At 37.3% G+C, this 19,133-nt stretch overlaps 1 protein-coding gene across 1 annotated transcript; it reads right to left on the bottom strand.

Annotated features, from left to right (window-relative positions):
- Positions 1-1,107: 1,107 nt before the first annotated feature.
- LOC118823663 (serum paraoxonase/arylesterase 2-like) lies at positions 1,108-17,707 on the bottom strand. Its single transcript, XM_036593398.1, has 9 exons — positions 17,590-17,707; positions 16,085-16,155; positions 13,234-13,289; positions 12,507-12,669; positions 12,289-12,415; positions 10,416-10,616; positions 8,786-8,867; positions 8,549-8,677; positions 1,108-5,494 (listed from the first exon to the last, which is right to left on the bottom strand). Exons 1-9 carry the CDS (start codon positions 17,664-17,666, stop codon positions 5,333-5,335), a joined length of 1,068 nt encoding a protein of 355 aa, XP_036449291.1. The 5' UTR covers positions 17,667-17,707; the 3' UTR covers positions 1,108-5,332.
- Positions 17,708-19,133: the final 1,426 nt, after the last annotated feature.

Below are 19,133 nucleotides of genomic sequence, written 5' to 3'. Positions count from 1 at the left end.
GCTAAATTGAGGGCATTATATATCTTCAAACAGGGGAAATGCAACAATTATTTATTATCGCCCACCCCTATTTCTTCAGTGATATGAAGCTGAAGTCAGCTATTCGCCAGCTTCTTGTTCTAATTTTCCCGTTCCACCTTAAATGGTGCAGCAGTTCTGGTGCCTGAGGTGCCAGAATGTAACTCCTGCACCATTTAAGGTGGAACGGGAAATTAAACTAGCTAGCTACCGAGACATCAGCAAGTGATTTTTTATGCTTGTTATCAAAAAAGGAACATAATACATTGAAACAACATTAAACTAAGATAATACAATGGTTATCTTAATGTTTTAATGGAGAAAATACTCACATCTCTAGGTTTCTTTGGTCACTTGCACGGCCATCTTGCTGATTTTTCTTTTTTCCTTAAAACACTTGGAGTGTGTCTCTGAAAAACCTCTGTTTAAAGGGCCATGTAGCCCAAACACTTCACCCTACCCCTCTATCTCAATAAGAATCAGGACACCCTACCTCTAGACATGAATGCGCAAAACGGAGGGGTAAAGGCTAAGTGGTAGGGGCAAGGGGTGAAAAGGGATTGGGCCATTGTAGTTCTACAATTATTTGTTACACTGCAGTCATGTTTGTTTACATTTGTTATAGGCAAAATCACACAGCCGAATGGCTTTAAACTTAGGCTTTGGCATGTAAGAGTTTTGCACTGTACTGTATTTTGCTAGCCATGTATATTAGTGCTGATGTTGAAGACTTCAAGTTAAGTGACCCGTATCTCCCACAACGGTGAAATTTCACCTCCATTTTAACCCATCCATGCAGAGAAACACCACATACATGAACACTAGTGAACACACACACTAGGGGCAGTGAGCACACCTGCCTGGAACAGTGGCCAGCCCTATCCACAGCGCCTGGGAAGCAGTTGGGGTCAGGTGCCTTGCTCAAGGGCACTTCAGTCACGTACTGTCGGCTCAGGGGATCGAATCAGCGACCTTCCCTAACCTCCAGCCCATGTCTACCACCATTTCAAGTTCCAACAATGGATCTGAGAGTAGTTTCCCAGACAGTGTTGTGCTACTGTAAAAAGAGATCATCATGAATACCATGACTAAAGAAAGATCATTTATTTGAATATTGCATATCAATGTAATATCAAGGTTACATGACACTCAATAATCCATCTTATATAGCTTTGCTTACTTCATGCTCAAAAATCAAGAAAATACATTCTCATAAGGCACACTGTTGGTAGTAGTAATGGCGGCATCCCTGGCTTTTAAAATCAACAATATCTGACATCTGATATTAGCCGATATGTTCTAAGTACAATTTAGTATTTATACCTGAAATGTGTTACACAGGTATCAAAGTTCCAGTACATTCGTATTTCTGTACTGCATACAACATAGCAACACACACAAAATTACACAATCAGTTTAACATCAGGAAATGTCCAGTCAAGGTCACAAAATAAATCTGAAAGAGATCTTCTAAGCACACTTAAAGTGAGTCAGTTTTGATTCTTTTATATGCATAGATCAAATCAGAATGTTTGTAGTCCTAAAGGTTGGCTATATATCTGGGTGGATAAGACAACAATAAATACAATTAAAACAGACAAAACATTGGCAATAACGGTAAAATCTTTTCGGGTTTGAGGCTGTAAACCAAGTACGTATTTTCCAAAAGCAGGTAGAGCTTCTATAAGTGGTATAAATCCAAGCTAATGACAATTTAGCAAATTCTATACACTTCAAGATGAAGTTGCCCAGCACTGTTGTACGACCAGTAAATACACCAGAATGTAAAGCAGGACAGTAAGTTGATGCATTCAAAGCTATTTTTATAATTATAACTCAGTAGAGAGCTCAACATGAGGCGACATAAGCTAGTTAAGAAGCTAATGCTATTAGCATTTATGCTAGCAGCCACAGAACAAGTGTTTTTGCTCATATTTTTACACAGAAAAATTGAAAATTTGTTAGGATTCTACACGATTCGGTGTAAATGTAACATTAGACATTTGGGTGACAGCACAGAACAGTGCAGTGCATCGTTTCATATTAGCCAACGAGGTAAGCCAACTAGCATGCAAGGTGGCTAACTTGACTAGCCAAATTAGACGCTTGAGAGTGACATGAAACGACCAGAAAGGCCATGAAATTGTTCATCTTGGTTATTATCACTGTTTCAGGTTTCTGTCAAGCATGTGGAAAATGTACTAGAAGTGTAAGTTCAGTTGGTTCTTGTTTCTGAATGTGCAGTGGGAAAACACCTTCATGAAACAAATGCCTTCTTTAATGAGTCTTGCAGTGAAATTTGTGGCTAATATCACAATTATATGATATATAATTAACCAGACAAAGTGGTGAAGTTATTGACCTTGGAGGATCAGTTTAAAAAGCTTTCTGTTTTTTCCAATATCTTGGTTAAATGAGTCTCAAGAGTAGTGCAAAAGTTCTTTGCTGTCATGGCTTAAGATTGATTTGTCCTATCCACCTCATAAGCAGACATTGAGTGCGTTTACATGCACTTAATAATCCGATAACTGCAGAAAATCAGATTTCGTCAGTAATCCGATCAACATGTTTACATGCACTTGAGTAATCAGATAATGGGGAAACTGTGGGTCTACATGAGTCAGACAGTAATCAGATTTCTGATTTACAACAGTAAATTCACAGAAGAAGACGCAGCGTAAATGTGACATAAAACTCGAACTTCATGCCGCAGCTTCTTTTTTTAAAAACATTGTGCCACTTTATCTGAAAATATGAACATACATCATCTAGAACATGAAGAATATCTAAAACCTTAATTTTGCGTTTGGTTTCAGTGTCGCTCTAAAAGTGTTTTGCTGCCATCTCGCGGCAACGCTGGTACCGCCATCTGTTTCGCACATGCGCAGACTGAGAAGTCTGAAAGAAATCAGAGTAAGAGTTCGCATGCACTGAAAAATCTGATTACTGAGCTGAAATCCAGCTCTTAATATGATTTCTACATCGGAGTATGGTGTTTACATGACAATTTGAATAATCTGATAACTGCGGAAATCTGATTATGATCAGATTATTGAGTCCATGTAAACGCACTCAATGTTATGTTAAATGCTTACAACATCCTAACATGATAGACATGTGGGAATAAGTAAAAATATTAAAAAGGGATGCTTGAGTGCTCGTGTGCCAATATTTGTAATTGATCTGTCATCAGAAAGCTGAACCTGCATAAGAGAAACACTTTAATCAGTGGATCCTATTTATAGCCCACACAAATTATCCACACTGATGAACTAATTTCATTTTAAATTCACAATTGTGTTTGCACTGGGAGTCGGACACAGGCAGGAAACCATAAAGCATAAAGTATTAGTTTAATTTAGAAAATTGTTTTTTAAAACCAGTGCTAAGATAATGCTCCATGTATGTTCAACATTGTATGTTAGCATCAAGCTAGTGGTGATAGCCCAGTGCTATATTGGATTTTTGTGTCGGCTCTGGTTTAACTAAAGATATCTTTAGCTCCTAACAGGCACGCAAGTGACATTCTTTACTTTGTGTGGCTCAGTTTTAAGTAACTCCTTGTTTAAAGGCTTAAACGTGAAGTCTGTCTTTTGTTATTGTGGCATCAGCCTGTTAGCTGGTTAGCTTTCTGTTGACCTGCTTAGTCTACTCTTATGAGGACAGAACATAGCCGGTTATAAAGAGAATATAAATTGTAAACCAGCTAAAGCAGCAACCTGTGATGTTCAACTAGCAGTCCATTATCTGGTTGCATTTTATGGGCACAGATTTCAGTGCTAATACCTGGGCTTTTTTCCAGAAGTCATTACAAAGCCCGTTCAAAATATGACAAAAGGAAAATATGACGAAATGATTTGTGTTGTAGACATCACAACCCCTGGTTCTTGTTACCACTGCTGTAAAGAAGCCAATAAGTTTCTACAGGATGGAGCATTTCTGATCAAACTCTGATTGACTCTTTATATATTTACAAAAACTGAATTATGTAACAATTTGGAAAATTTGCCCTTGACAGTCTTAAGCAAAGAAGCACTTAAAACAGGAATTGCAAACAAGCTTTAGGCTTTTATCACAGTACCATTTTTCTATTATTACTGGTAAGTGGGCTCCCTCTAGTGGTCTTCCTATTAATTATTCATATCTCTAAAAAAGTATAATTCATTTTAAAACTAAAAAGCATAAGAAACCCCCTTACACAGCTGTCTGGCTTAATGTCACTAATACTACACCTCCCAACATACCACTGCGCTCTGATAGTTAACCTGTATGACTGAAATGGCAAGTTATTTTAAAAGAATCACTCATTTAATAACTTTGATTATTCACATTTAATAACTTTTTTCAATACTGAAAAAATCCAAAATGTACCACATAGTTCTAAAATTGTATATCCCTTCCCACACTTATCCCTTTGCTTTCTCCATTTTACAATAATACATTTCCAAAAATATTTCAATGACACTTTTTTCCATCACTAATGCTCTTTTATTGCTAGTTGCATGCTGTGAGTTGCCTGCATCTTAATTTCTGTGCAACTTGACAGCTGCATGAAGTAATTCACAATCAATCAAAGTTGCAGGCAACCAGTTGCATTGAGTTACTTCACCAGTTAGCTAAATTAGCTGCCATAATTTTGATACACCATATCGTTCTCGCTACATAAAGTCATCCATGAGGTGTAATTTACATATTTGCAGCATTTTTATCATTTTCGTGTTTTTAGTTGTCATTGTTGTTGTTTTTTCCCTTTTCTAATAGTGTTCATCATTTAGATCCCAAATGAATCTGAGCTCTGCGCAAAATTAAGGGGAGGAAATGAGGCTCAAGAAAGGAAATCAATGAATCTAGTTACGCAGATCATGATTACTAGACAAAGAAGAATAAACGCTGGAACAAGCAGCCATTTAAACAGCTTTTAGTGCTAGCTGGCTAGGTGACGCAGTTGGGTCTCTTTCTTATGCACTAATCGGGTAAAATCAATGGTTTGAAAGTACTTTGTTCAATGTGATCACATGATCTGCTATTGCAAATTGGATTGGCTGTTTCACAAAACTTGTTCCATGAAGTTGTGATGCTTGCAACTTTTGCGGCATGAAAGTGTCATCATGTAAAGCCAATGCTGTTCACATTTTTTAGGAAATATCTGCTGACATGAGTATGATTTGTTATCACAGTGCATCCGTAATAACACTTATTAATAATAAAAATTCTCTAAAATGTCAATTTTAAATTTATTTTGTATTATTTACATTTCATGTAAATAATGTAAATTCAATGGCACTGTCCAGTCAAAGCTGTTTAAGTGGACATTCTAGTTAAGATCACAGTACAGGGTTTTGTGGTAAACCGTTCCTATGAGAAGTTTTCCTTTGTAGGGCGCAGCCACTGAAGATCCTATGAGCACGCTACCATCATCTGCATACACCTGTGTGACCACTGGCTCTTCAGAATGGATATTCTGGATGCGAATGACCTACAAGAAAAAAGATAAATGCCATATCAGAGTCAGTGGAGTCTGGCAAAGTCCAGACTCATATTTGGTTAACAATGAATTGTAGGTAATACATATTACAGGTTGTATAATACAACATGCCATGTTGTCCCCATATTCAGTTACACTATATGGCCAAAAGTATGTGGACACCCCTCATAATTACTAAGTTCAGGTGTTTAAGTCATACCCAGTTCTAACGTGTGTATACAATGAAACACCTAACCATGTAATCCACATAGACAAACATTGAGTGCGGTTACATGTACTCAATAATCCGAACATAATTGGACTTCTGCAGTTATCTGATTATTCAAATGGTCATGTAAACAGCATACTCTGATTTCTTAGATCGGTGTAAGGTCAAGAAAGCAGGATTTAGTTCAGTAATCAGATTTTTCAGTGCATGTGTACACTTACTCTGATTTCTTTTGTTTTTCTCAGTAAGTAAGCAGCGTTGCTGCAAAATGGCAGCAAAACACTTTTGGAGTGACGCTGAAACCCACTACAAGCTTGACGAAATGAAGGTTTTAAATATTCTTTATTTTCCAGATGATGTGTGTTCATATTTAAAGTGACGCAATGCTTTTAAAAAAAGACAGCATAAAATTTGAGTTTTATATTACATTTATGTCACGCCTTCTTCTGCAAGTTCATTGGCAAAGCAGAAATCGGATTACTGTCTGACTCATGTAGACCCACAGTTTCCCCATTATCTGATTACTCAAGTGCATGTAAACGCATTGATCTGATTACTGACAAAATCGGACTTTCTGCGGTTATCGGATTATTAAGTGCATGTAAACGCACTCACTGGCATTAGATGGGAGTAGAATGAGCACTCTGAATGACTTTGTTTACATCTTCACACTTTATTTATGCAGAAATTTTGAGAATTCTGCCTCACGTGAAATTTTAATCTGTTTCTCTAGTGGCTATTCAAACTGTTTTGAATGTAACTAGCAGATGGCGTAAGTTGGCACTTTCCTTACAATTCCTCCCATTATATACACAAAAAAAACAAAACTTGGAAACTCTGGAGGTAAACGGAGTGAATGGAGGTAAAAGTGTAAAAATGTTATGTTTTTTCTAGTCTTTTATGCAGGAGATATCTTTAATCCTGGAAAGTACAAGAATCAAATACATTAAAAAAAATACGAGAAAACCTTCTGTTTTTCTACAGCAAACAGTTTTGGGCAGTAGGATGCAAACATAACTGCGATGGATACCCCCAGTCAAATTATGTGTTGTTTTCTAAGTCAAAAAAGGTGCCACATTTTACGTTTTATTTCTTTCCAATATGTCAAATTCAGCAAAAAAAAAAGTAAAATACATTTATACTGGATAGGACCATGTTTACATCTCAACCACTGAATTATGTACAAATGCAACAGTCTAAAGCAAAGAAGGACCTTTAAAACAGGCTGCAAATATAAATACATGATTTTTAAAAGATAAACTAACTAAGTCCTCATCTAAATGTAATATGAAGACCACTCAAGGGAGCCCACCTCCAGTAATAACAGAATGATGGTGCTGTGATAGAACTTGTGCCTTTTGCTTGTTTGTAGTTAATATAAATTAAAGAGGTCTCAAAAAACTGTCCTCGCTTTGCTGTGATAATGACATAAATATCACAAGATCTTAAGATAACAAACTAAAATAAGTTATTATCACAGAAATGTCACTGTCACGACAAAACAAGTGTTGTATTCTTGAGATCCTGAGTTATTTATATCATCATCAGGACATAATGAACGTTGTTTTATCAGGATAACATTTATTTTGTCGTGAAAATTATATAAATATCACAAGCTCTCGAGAAAACAAAAGAAAATAACTTATCACAGAAAAAAAAACAGAGTACAAAAACATGTAAAACCATATGGTATGATTGTATACAAATGACATTCATGGTAAACAGAGTAGAATTTTTAAGGTTCTACTCAATGTAATAAAAAAAGTTAAAGATAATTTCAGACCATTTTTGGGAGCATTAATGCTAAATCTAGCTCAGCAAACTAAAAACAACCAATAGTATGAATTGAATTCAGACGACAAACAACAGAAACCAAAACGACTGCACTGAAAAAAGTTCACAGAAAAGACAGCAAAGTGATGCCCTTTTTGAATATTCAGTTCCACCTTAAATGGCGCAGCAGTTAGGTGCCAGAATGTAACTACTGCACCATTTAAGGTAGACTGGATATTGAATACGCTGCCAAATAATAAGTCAACTGCAGCTTTGTGGTGAATGTTGCAATAGTTTTGACTGCAGAAGCCATAAAAACCACTCAAATAGAAAGCGCTCAGTTCTGTTTAACTACCGTGAGGAAAATAAGGTGGCCTGGTAAGTTTCTCCTGGGGTTAAAGTGCTGAGTGAAGGCTTGTTGGTGCTAATGGTGCTTCACTTGTTTCTAGCTTGTGGAGTCTAACTTGAATGATCAGAGTATTCCCATGACTAGTAATGTAACATGATGAGCTTTAGTAATGTTTGTGAGGGAAACGTAAGCTCATTCTGACAGATCACTTACAGTGTGATCTGTGCATCCTCAGGAAGTAGTTTGTCAGAACACCAGCACATAGAGTTTACTGACCGTTCTGCTGCTTCAGAATCCACATCAGCATGTTTTCATTTCCGGTGGTGTGAGATAACGTGCTTCCACTGAAACCTAAGTCACACTTGCACATGTTGTTTGTGACAGCTTTATCCTGCACTTTAAGAAATCAATGCTCCAAGATTTACTTCTTTTTTAATTGCCCTTTTTCTTTTGCTATCTGCTCACATAGACTCGACACTATGAGCAAATTGCTGCCCTCTTCAGGTTAAATCATTAAATCTCTCTAGGTTGTCACTTTGAACCACGGAAATATCGGTCAGCGATTCTTTGTCGGCATTATCAAAAATATCAAATAATTGTTTCAGCCCCGCCCTAAACTCTCGGAAATTCAGTCTTTTGGTCGACCAAGAAAATCCTTAGTCGGGGACATCCATAAATACCACAAATTATTTTTTTCTAGCCTATACATACAAACCTCAGAGCCCGGCGGATCGTTCATATCACCGGTAAGGAATTTCATTCCATTTGGGTGGCAGCCAGACCACAAATCACCAGTTTCCATGTCTACTTCAATGTTATCACAGAGAGAGCCCACTGCAACGTCCTGGGCGAAAGGAAATAAAAGTATGCTATCATCATGTAGATGCTTACAAGTTGTACATGTTTAAAGTAGGAGATACTAAAAAGAACACTGATTCTACTTTATGCATACCTTTACATGGGACAGTGTGTTGTCCTTCTGGATCTCCATCACAGCAATTCTGTGATTCATAATATCGGACACATACAAATACCTGATCCGAAGAAAAAAAAAAATCATTTGTTGACATTTTATTTCTGTTCAAAAATCTAATTAAAAATATTTATTTGCAACATTTCCAGTGACATTTTCACTGCGATTCTTAGGTTAAAGCCAGAATTCAGTGAAAAATCAAACTGAATTTTCCCCCATGTTGTCAGTCGGCCAGAGACATGTTTGATGTCTAAAGTAGGGCATGGCTTATTTGAAAAAATCGAGGCTAATGCATAACCAATTTTAAGGGACTAAAAATTTAGACAACCAGTGTTTCCCATACACAGGTTACTTTTAGAGATGACTTGTACTTGTATGAGGGATCCACCGAAATTCAGCCACCAAAATTTTCGGCTACATGCTCGGTGCATGCCCTTATGCAAGTTTAAGTTATTTGAAAAAACTATACTGTGTTTTGATTTATTGGCAAAAAAATCTGTTGCCTAGAATACCAAGGTCAAGAAGTTAATGCGTACAAAATTTGGCAACATCATCTTTTGAGACCCCATATCAAAAATGATTAAAAATAGAGACCAGTTTCTAAAAACCTTTACAATCGTGTTCTACTGGCTCCTCAAGGTGCCTGGACCCCGAGAATTGCCACTTTTGATGCGTGTAGACAGTCACTTAATTCTCATAGTGGTTAGAACAATCCACAGAAATCAATGTAACAAATAAAGTACATGAATTTCAGAAAAAAGTGACAGCTGACTGTCTTGGGTGCAAACAATTTACATATATAAACCTTTTTGCACCCACCGTTCCAAAGCTATAGAAAGTTTGAATGTGTGAAAATGAAACCAACTTCAGTCACAAATGTGGCTCTCTTCATGTTTCAGTAGCTTTATCTTCATTCTGATTGGCCAATTAAAATAAAGTGTGAGCCAGGCCTTCTTGTCCAACATCAGTACCTTACCTCACAATTGGTCTTTTGACTGAATGGGCATAAATTCCCACAGACACACTTCAAAATCTTTTGGAAACCCTTCTCAGAAGAGTGAGGGCTGTTATAGCCACAGAGAGGGGGGAAATGTCATATTAATACCCATGGTTTTGGAATGGGATATCCAGCAAGCTCATATAAGTGTAATGGTCACATATTTTTGGCCATATAGCATATTTCTAAAAATTTGTAGACATCTACTCAATGTTTTGTCTGAAATCAAAGGGTATTAATACAAAGTTTGTCCCCACTTTGCTGCAGGAACAGCCTCTACTCTTCTGCCACCACAGGGCCTGCAAAAAGAGTTCTGGAATGGGACGTCCAGCAGGCTCATGTAGGCGTGATGGTCAGGTGTCAACATACAACTGGGGCTGAAAGCAGCCCACCGTTAATATTGGTAGGCCTTTAGTCCAAAGAAATGCAGTTTGCATGATGAAAACTAAAACGTAAACTTCAGATATCAAACGTGTCTTAACTAATCAACTACATCTGAGTTGAGAGGAAAACTGTCCAAGTTTGATTTTGTAGTGAATTTTCACATTAAAAAAGTACATCAATCTTTTAATTAAACAATAATGCGAAGCTCGACTTTTCTTTGAGACTTGCCTTCTGTTGGGGGAGATATTAATGCCATTGGTGGAAGGAAATCCCCCAGCCACAGACTTAACTTCCTCGGGGCTGTAGTACACGACATCGCACCAGGTTAAGGAAAACAGGGGCTCCAATAACTTCAGCAAATCAAAGGTGAAGTAGTGGTCATTCGTGGCATAGAAACTGTCCACTCCAACAGCTACGATGTCATTCACGCTGTGAAAATGCAATTCACACAAGAGAAAAGAACATATGAGAGAATTCCAACAATTCACTCAAGCACTTGTGTCAAAAATATGTATGGAGCAGTGGTCCGCAAGCGTTTAGGGCTATTCATTAATAAGCCAGAATAAATAAATAAATAAATAAATAAATATATACATTCATTATTTAAAAGTAATCATTACTATGTTGTTATTATTTCTTTATTTTTAAATCATTTATTCAATTACAATATTTATATTAAGATTATATGGTCGTTTGCAAAAGTTTTGGCACCCTTGGTCGAATTACATTAAAAAAAATAAAAAGAATATAAAATGTGTCCTATGCAAAAGTTATGGTATTCAGCTCATTTTAAGTAAAAATAAATAACATCAAAAAGGAATTATTCACTCATGGATTATGGTGTATGGTGCAATGGGCCACACGTATGTGCACACGGGCATTCTGGGCAGTTTACTTATTTACAACCCCATTTCCAAAAAGTTGGGATGCTGTGCAGAATGTAAATAAAAATAGAATGCAAATGATATACAATATTTTTTAGGGAAATACTACAAAGACTACGTTGAATTAAACGTTGAAACTGAGAAATTTTATTGTTTTTTTTTTTTAATATATGCCCATTTTGAATTTGATGCCAGCAGCACATGGCAAAAAAGTTGGGACAGGGGCATGTTTACCACTTTGTTTCATCACCTCTTCTTTTAACAACACTCTGTAAGCTTTTGGGAACTGAAAAGACCAATTACTGCAGTTTTGAAAGTGAAATGTTTCCCATTCTTGTTTGATGCAGGATATCAGCTGCTCAACAGTTTGGGGTCTCCTTTGTCGTATTTTTGATTTTATAATGCGTCAAATGTTTTTAGTGGTGACAGGTTTGGGCTGCACGCAGGACAGTTTAGCACCAGGACTCTTTCAATACGGAGCAATGTGGTTTGACATTGTCTCACTCAAATAAACAAGGCCTTCCCTGAAAAAGACGTTGTCTGGATGGCAGCATATGTTGCCAAAACATGTATATATCGTTTAGCATTAATGGTGCCTTCACAGATGTGCACGTCACCCATGCCATGTGCACTAATGCACCATCGTGAGTGCTGGCTTTTGAACTGTGCACTGATAACAAGCTGAGTGGTCTTTAGCCCGGAGAACACTGTCCATGATTTCCAAAGAGAATTTCAAATATTAATTAGTCGGACATACAGGACACTTTTCACTTTCCCTCAGTCCATTTTAAATGAGGTCAGACCCAGAGAAGGTGGCGGCATTTCTTGGTCTTGTTTATATACATTTCTTCTTTGCATAGCAAACATGAGTGAGTGAGTAAGTTACAAGTCAGATCTATAAGGTGCTTTGCATCTAAAATTATCATGCGGACCACTAGTATAGTGCTGCTGTCGGAACAAAACCTTGTATGTCTATTTTCATCATTTTTTCAGTTTTTTACACCATTTAAAAATGTCTCGTCCTTTACATTGTGTGTATATTTCGTGATACCAAATAAACGGGCCAAAATTAATTCTAAAAATGTCTGGTTCCATTGAGTTACATTAAAAGCAGAGTATGTTTTTTCCTTCTCCTCTAAAGTTACCACTTAGAAGACACAAGGTTTTGGTCCGACAACATCAGTAGTGTACATAAGGGTGCATTTTAAGAGACATACTTATGCAGCAATTCATGCTTTATGGTCTTCAGGTGCAGCAGAGTGTTTTTCTCTTCAAAAAATTTAAAAATCTCAACTTGGCAATTACTATGGGGGTGACTCACAACAAATAAATATCTGGAGCCATCTGCAAAAAGATACAAGAACAGTTTTTTTTAAAAGAAATATACACAGTTGAGACTGGATGATGTTCTTGATTTTGGCAACGTTTGCAATACCTTTTTCATCTGTATACACGCTGATTCCATGCGGGTTGAAAGAACTTGCATCAAAATCCCCTTCGATTTTCAGCTCTATGGGATTCTCTCCGGAGCGCATGTTTAGTGCAACAATCTTTCCAACGGCATCTGGACTACATGGCAAGCCTGGATACTTCAGACCCTATGTTTGATAAATTTAAACATAATGAAACACTTGATATCAAGAATTGAATTTCTACATGTGAAAATTAAATTTTCAATAGTAAAAATGTAATTCTTACTAGTAAAAATGCTTCCCCCATTAAAAAGAATGGAGAAACTCATGACTTATCACTAGTAAAAAATTTATTTTCGCATGTAGAAATTACATTTTTGATATCAAGAATTCAATTTTTACTAGTAAAAATTAAAATGTTATCAAAAATTACATTTTTACTAGTAAGAACTAAATTCTCCATATCAAAAATTACATTTCTACTAGTAAAAATGTAATTTTATATGTAAAAAATTAAATTCTTGATATCAAGAATTAAATTTTACTAGTACTAGTGAAAATCAAGAAAAAATGATTAAAAGCAAAAATGGCTTGCCATAAATATCACAGTAATTTCTAACCCTGAACTATCTAAGCATACCACATACTCTAAAATGGAAATCTATGTTTACTATGAGTCTATAAGTAAATCTATGAGTAAAATTCCTGAACATAAAAAAAACAATACACTCATAGTTAAGAGTAACATACTGTGCTTATAAGGGCCAGTCCATCTTCAAGTATGGTGAGATCTTCAGATCCATATTCTGTTTAAGCACATGAGAAAGATAGCATGCATTTTTATATTTTTATTTATTAGCTTAGACAGCATGATAACAGCTCTGTTAGTGTTAACCACAGAACATGTTTGACTAAAGCAACTGGCACTGAAGGGACAGAAAGGTAAAATTAAACTTGTTCTGTGGTGTTTGGATCTGTAGCCTGATCAGATAGCTTAACAGTAGCTTAGCGAGCAGGCTACATGCCCAAACAGAGCCACACACCACACTACAGGGTTGATTCTGACTAACTGCTGCTCTGCTGACACAAGTTTAGATGATGAAACTAATGACTGAGTGAATAAAAGTGGACTGACTAGTGTTGGAGGGACAAAAAGCCAAAATCCAACCTGTTCTGTGTTGATTTTGTAGTGTTTCAGCTAAGCTAACAAGAGCTTACTTAGCAGGCCAAACGTGCCACACCTCACAGCACAGGCTTGGTCCCAGCTAACTAATCCTAAAATGACACCTGTTTAGAGGATATCTTAAAAAGCAACTGGCATTCGAGTGAAAGCTGAAATTGAACGTGTTCTGTGGAGAGTGTAGCTCTTAGCCATCACTGAGCTGCTATCATGCTAAGTTTTTTTAGTTTTTTCCTGCCTCACTTTTTTCCCCTACTTCATATCAACACCACCCACCAGCAAGGCCCTCTAAAATCCTAATATGCGGAATGTGTTTGTTTAGCTGTTCAGGTGTGGCACAGAAACATCATAATTTTACAGTATATTCACAGTATACCTTGTTATCTACTAAAACTGGACAGAAAAAAATTGATATCTGTAAAATATTACCAATATTAGTTGCTTCCATCACTTACATCATAATTTTTTCCCTTCAGACGGAAACCTGCCTAATGACGAAGGTTATTAGCCATGTTCAGCTTTCGGCTGTTCATTATTAGTGCGAGACGAAGGCGAAAAAGGTGAGATGTGTTGCTTTTCCACTGTTTACAGGCTTTAACTTCTGTTCAGCGCTGCTGCCAGAGTAACTGAATGATGGCACACGCACAGTGGAAAAAAGCACATGAATTCCGATCTGATTACATTAAAGTCACATGGCCACAAATTGAACACGTATCCAATCTAGGACCACATATGAAAGTGGTTCAGGTCGGATTTGTGTCCACACAGCCCTGAAAACATCAGATCTGAGTCACATTAGTTCCAAAAATCGGATTTGTGCCACTTCAACATGGTAATGTGAACGTAACCTTTATTAAGGTTAGAGGTAAAGACATGCTCATGACTGCAACATGATAACTAACCTTAGGTAAACCAACCGTAGGTTATCTCAAGGGGAAATATATTTCTGCATTGGAAACTACAAACCATTTCATTAATCATTAAATGAGACGGCCATGCCAAATATCCCATCATGACCTTTGGCTCAATAAAAGAATGCAATAACAACAACTGATAGCAAGTCCAGTTTGTTTTCTCATTTTCCTTTTATTACCTGTCACAAAACACGCTCTCTGCATGTTTTTATAAGCAGCCATTCTTTATTTCCAGGACCATATGCAATGTGTCCTAAGGAATCAACTCACAATATAAATCTCATGGTTTACTATTATTAGCAAGTGAACTGGCACATCCAAGTATATGACAGCAGCGTATCCGAAATATGTGAAGGGAAACAAGTATTCAGACACGTTTGCTTGTTATTTATACTTCCAGTGTATATATCCACATCAAATTTACACATATGAACTAAAAAAAGTATGCATTTCTCAGCATAGAAAAGTATTCAGACACTATATGAAATGCATACATTTGTAAACGTTATATAAAATTATTTCTACAAAGAAATGATGCCAACTTATAAAAGATGTTGCCATTTGTTGGGAAGACAACAAGGCGCAATCATGGTGAAGGTGAAGGAGCTTCTCCAGGACCACACTAATAAACAACACTCGAATGGAAGCAAAGACGTTCAACTTTTGATAATATATAAGTGGAAAGTTCATGGTACCACAACTAATTGCCCCCCAGACATGCAAGACTTCACAACGTGCTCTCGGACTATTCATAAAGAAGGTAGGAGAGAAGCCGGCAGTCACTTGAAAAGAGCTGCAGGCCGACCTGAAACCAGCAGAAACAACAGTTACACAAGCAAAAAACTGCACTGCAACCATCTCTGCTCCCCACACAAAGCTCCTCTGTTTAAAAAGAAGCACAGAGATGTGCTTTAGACAAATCAGAACTCATCTGGAATAACATACTCTGGTCAGACAAAACAAAAATAGAACTCTTCGGCAAAGACAACTCGTCATGTTTGCAGAAAGAGGGATTACATGTATGATCCCAAGAACACCATTCTCTCAGTGAAGTATGAGGGTGGGAGCATCATGATATTGGGCTGCTTCTCCTTCTCCATTACACATCCTTGGAAGAAACATGAATGGAGTGATGTACCAGGACATATTAGAGGAGAATTTAATCTCATCAGCCAAATAACTAAATATGGAGAGAATATGACGTGTTGAAACGTGTCAAACGTATTTAAGTGCACAAACCTGAGGTGGGTATATGCACTGGCAGCATATTACATAATGAAAACTTGTTTCTCCTCACTGGATATGTGGTGGTTTGCTGGTAATTCAAAGTCTGCACAACCTTACTGGACCTGGATGTGGTTTGAGCAGGCTGAGAGAAGTTTTGTGGTGTATTTATGAAAAAGTTTTGGGTGATTATGGACGTAAATGTAAACATTCCCTTTAAATGCCATTAAATCCTTCAGAAGACTTTTTGTGAATCTGAACCGTGTTTGATATCTTGACTCACCTATTCCTTTAACCAGCTGACAGTTGGGAAGGTGATTTTGAGTGAGTTCTCTGAAGGCCAGGGATAGATTCCTATGACAAAAACAAATAATTAAATTCATTAAGAGCCCACATCATGGAAAACCACTTATTCCTGGCTACAGCAGTTAAGCTCCACCCATTCACGCTGAAGTTACAAGGAGTGTTTCAGCCCAGACTACTTTTTGAATGAGGTACGATACAGGGCAGCCAATCAGAACAGAGCTCATTTACATGTATCAGTTTTAAAAACACATAACAAAACTAGCCTGCAATACAAGGGAGGCTGAAAAATAGTCATGTAGAAATTCATGATGACTGTTTTACGTACATAAACCAATATAAGTCACCCCTAAGGTGATTATTTTTAATAAGTCATGGCCACAAATTAACCCCTTAAATGGCCAGAGTCCACTGGTGGGCCTATAGTTTTATTACACTGTTTTATTGTAACTATAACCTAAAAAAAAAGCTCAGCTGGTTTGCACTGACAACCCTGTAATTGCTGAATAATAAACCTTAGTATGTAATAAGACTGGGATTTTAAGGGGTTACATTTCTCATGGCCACAAATGATTATATTGAGGCCATGAATTAATTATTGGAGCCATGAACTGATACATTGAGGCCACAAATTAGTACATTCTAAAAGTGATGTGTTAAATAACAACACACTTGGCTTGTGTTACCTGTTTCAGCACTTTTTGTGCCATACTGTTTTCTGATTTAACATACCGTGTTGAAAGTAAAGTATTTAGTTTATATATAGGCCACAAATTAATATTGAGGCAACTAGTTAGGTCTCTAGTGGCCACAATATATTAAAAAACTTAACTTGTGGCCTCAGTATATTAATTTGTGGCCACACCTTTTTAAAAAATAATTTCTGTCACCTAATCAGCTGTATTAAGTGAATAAAACACAAGAAAAAAGTGCTATATTGGCCATTTAGAGCCTTTAAATACTGGCTGGCATTTTTAACGGACATCTGTTAGATGTTAGATCCCATATCTGCCTCAATTCAACAAAACTCCCAAAAAAACTCCTGAGTAAGTAAGTAAATAAACAGACAGTGTTGAGTTTGGCTCATTTGAAGGCCTCCTCGAACATCAGTACTGCAAAGCCCAAACACTGCCATGACAGTTGTAGCCTTAAGTTGCCATAACAGTCATGCAGCCTTGAGTGTGTAAACACAACGTTTCACCAGTGAAATAGCCTTACCACACAGCCTTATTTACAACAGGGGTCAAGGTGTACAGAAGGACAGTGTTATGGTGCTTAGCAAGCCTACTGTACTCTACACACCCACCAGTTCATATTTTGGGCTGCCCTCACAGCCTCACTATCAGACCAGCACGACTGCTGTTCCTGGAGTCGAGCTCTTAAACTCAAAACAGCGTTAAAAAGTACGCCTTGTTCTACAGCTGTTCTTGCAAATAAGTCGATAACTGTCAGCCAAAGTGTTCCCAAACTTAAAAAGTGACCAACCTTAGCGCAATGAATCGTTCTCCCACCAGCGCTGCCAGAGCTACCACGAAAACAGACAGCAGCACTAACTTGCCCATGTTGCTGCGATGACTGTTTTCGGTCAGTAACCAACGGACTATTTATCAGTGACGTCACCGCAGAGGCCCCCTCCCATTGGTGGGAACGCGAACATCCAAACTCTCTTATCTGAATTGTGTATAAAGGGCAAGGTAACGGCTGACCCTTTGGTCCAGTTAAAGAGGTTTATGGAGTTTTATTAGAAACAGATAAGAGAATAAATGACATTAAAAGAAAACAACAAACAACAACAAATTGCAAATTGTAGTACTTTTTTTTTTTAAACACATAAACGATATATTGATTGATTTTATATGAGCTACATTTGTAGTTTTTATTTTTAAGTCTAAAACAAAGAATTATTGCGTCACCCTAAAATACTAAAATGTTAAACAAATCATCTAAAAAAAATAACATTGATGTCTAGTTATAATGTAAATCTACATTACAGAAGTAATTGTAGTAATAGACCAATCAGAATGTAACGTTATGTAAGCATGAATGTGTGTTTGAGGCTATAAGAGGTCCACATATCTTTAAAAAGTGCTAAGGTAAACCCATTTTTTCTGCTACGGCTGAAGGAGAGAGAGAGAGAGAGAGAGAGAGAGAGAGAGAGAAAGAGAGAGAGACAGACAGAGAGAGAGTTGTTAAGTTTAATTTCAGTGCATGAAACTACAAATAATTAACGCCATGTTTGGGGCTCCGTCTGATTTCAGCGTGCTATAGTGACTGTTAATCACCTCAGATTGGTTAGGCCTGACCCTGAGACTAAGGCCCAATCCCTTTTCTTCTTTTTACCCCTACCCCTTGTTTTCTAGTGTCACCCTAATCCCTTGGAACTGAGTTGCAAGGGGTAGTGGTTGAAATCTTGCCCTACGAAATGGGACCCTCAAATTAAAACAAACAAATAAACACAAAAAAGCATGACTTCATTAACAGGCTACTAGCGCTGCTCTGTAGGCGACTCTGCCAGTCTGCAGTGACAGCAGAGGAGGGTAAAGTTCAGCTCCTCACTGCTGGGTTTTAGTTACATTTAGGGCATCATACACCTTTAAAGAGGGACGATTATTTATTATCGCCCACCTCTAATTCTTCAGTGATATGAAGCTGAAGTCAGCTATTCACCAGCTTCTTGTTCGAATTTTCCCGTTCCACCTTAAATGGAGCAGCTGTTACATTCTGGCGCTTCAGTCGTCAGAACTGCTGGGCTATTTAAGGTGGAACTGTAAAGTTAGTTAGCTAGCTACCGAGACATTAGTGTGCTACTAGCAATTTTTTATGCTTGTTATGAAGAAAACGACCATAATACACTGAAACGACATTAAACTAAGATAAAACAACGGTTCTCACATTCATGGGTTTCTTTGCTCTCTTGTTCAGCCATCTTGCCGGTTTTTCTTTATTTCTCATAACACTCTGTTTGAAGTGTCTCTGAAAACTTCCGTTTGGAGGGCCATGTAGCCCTAACACTTCGCCCTGCCCCTCTA

Source organism: Colossoma macropomum, unplaced genomic scaffold, assembly GCF_904425465.1.
Source record: "Colossoma macropomum unplaced genomic scaffold, Colossoma_macropomum, whole genome shotgun sequence".
NCBI classification, from domain to species: Eukaryota; Metazoa; Chordata; class Actinopteri; order Characiformes; family Serrasalmidae; genus Colossoma; species Colossoma macropomum.
This window is presented reverse-complemented; position numbering and strand designations above follow the sequence as displayed.

Bases quoted from the DNA above. Each gene is read 5' to 3' on its own strand.
- LOC118823663 (XM_036593398.1), bottom strand. From the start codon at position 17,666: ATGGGCAAGTTAGTGCTGCTGTCTGTTTTCGTGGTAGCTCTGGCAGCG. The intron at 16,156-17,589 runs GTTGGTCACTTT...TTTTTGTCATAG, and splicing joins GAACGATTCATTGCGCTAAG to GAATCTATCCCTGGCCTTCA. The intron at 13,290-16,084 runs GTGAGTCAAGAT...GTGCTTAAACAG, and splicing joins TCAGCTGGTTAAAGGAATAG to AATATGGATCTGAAGATCTC.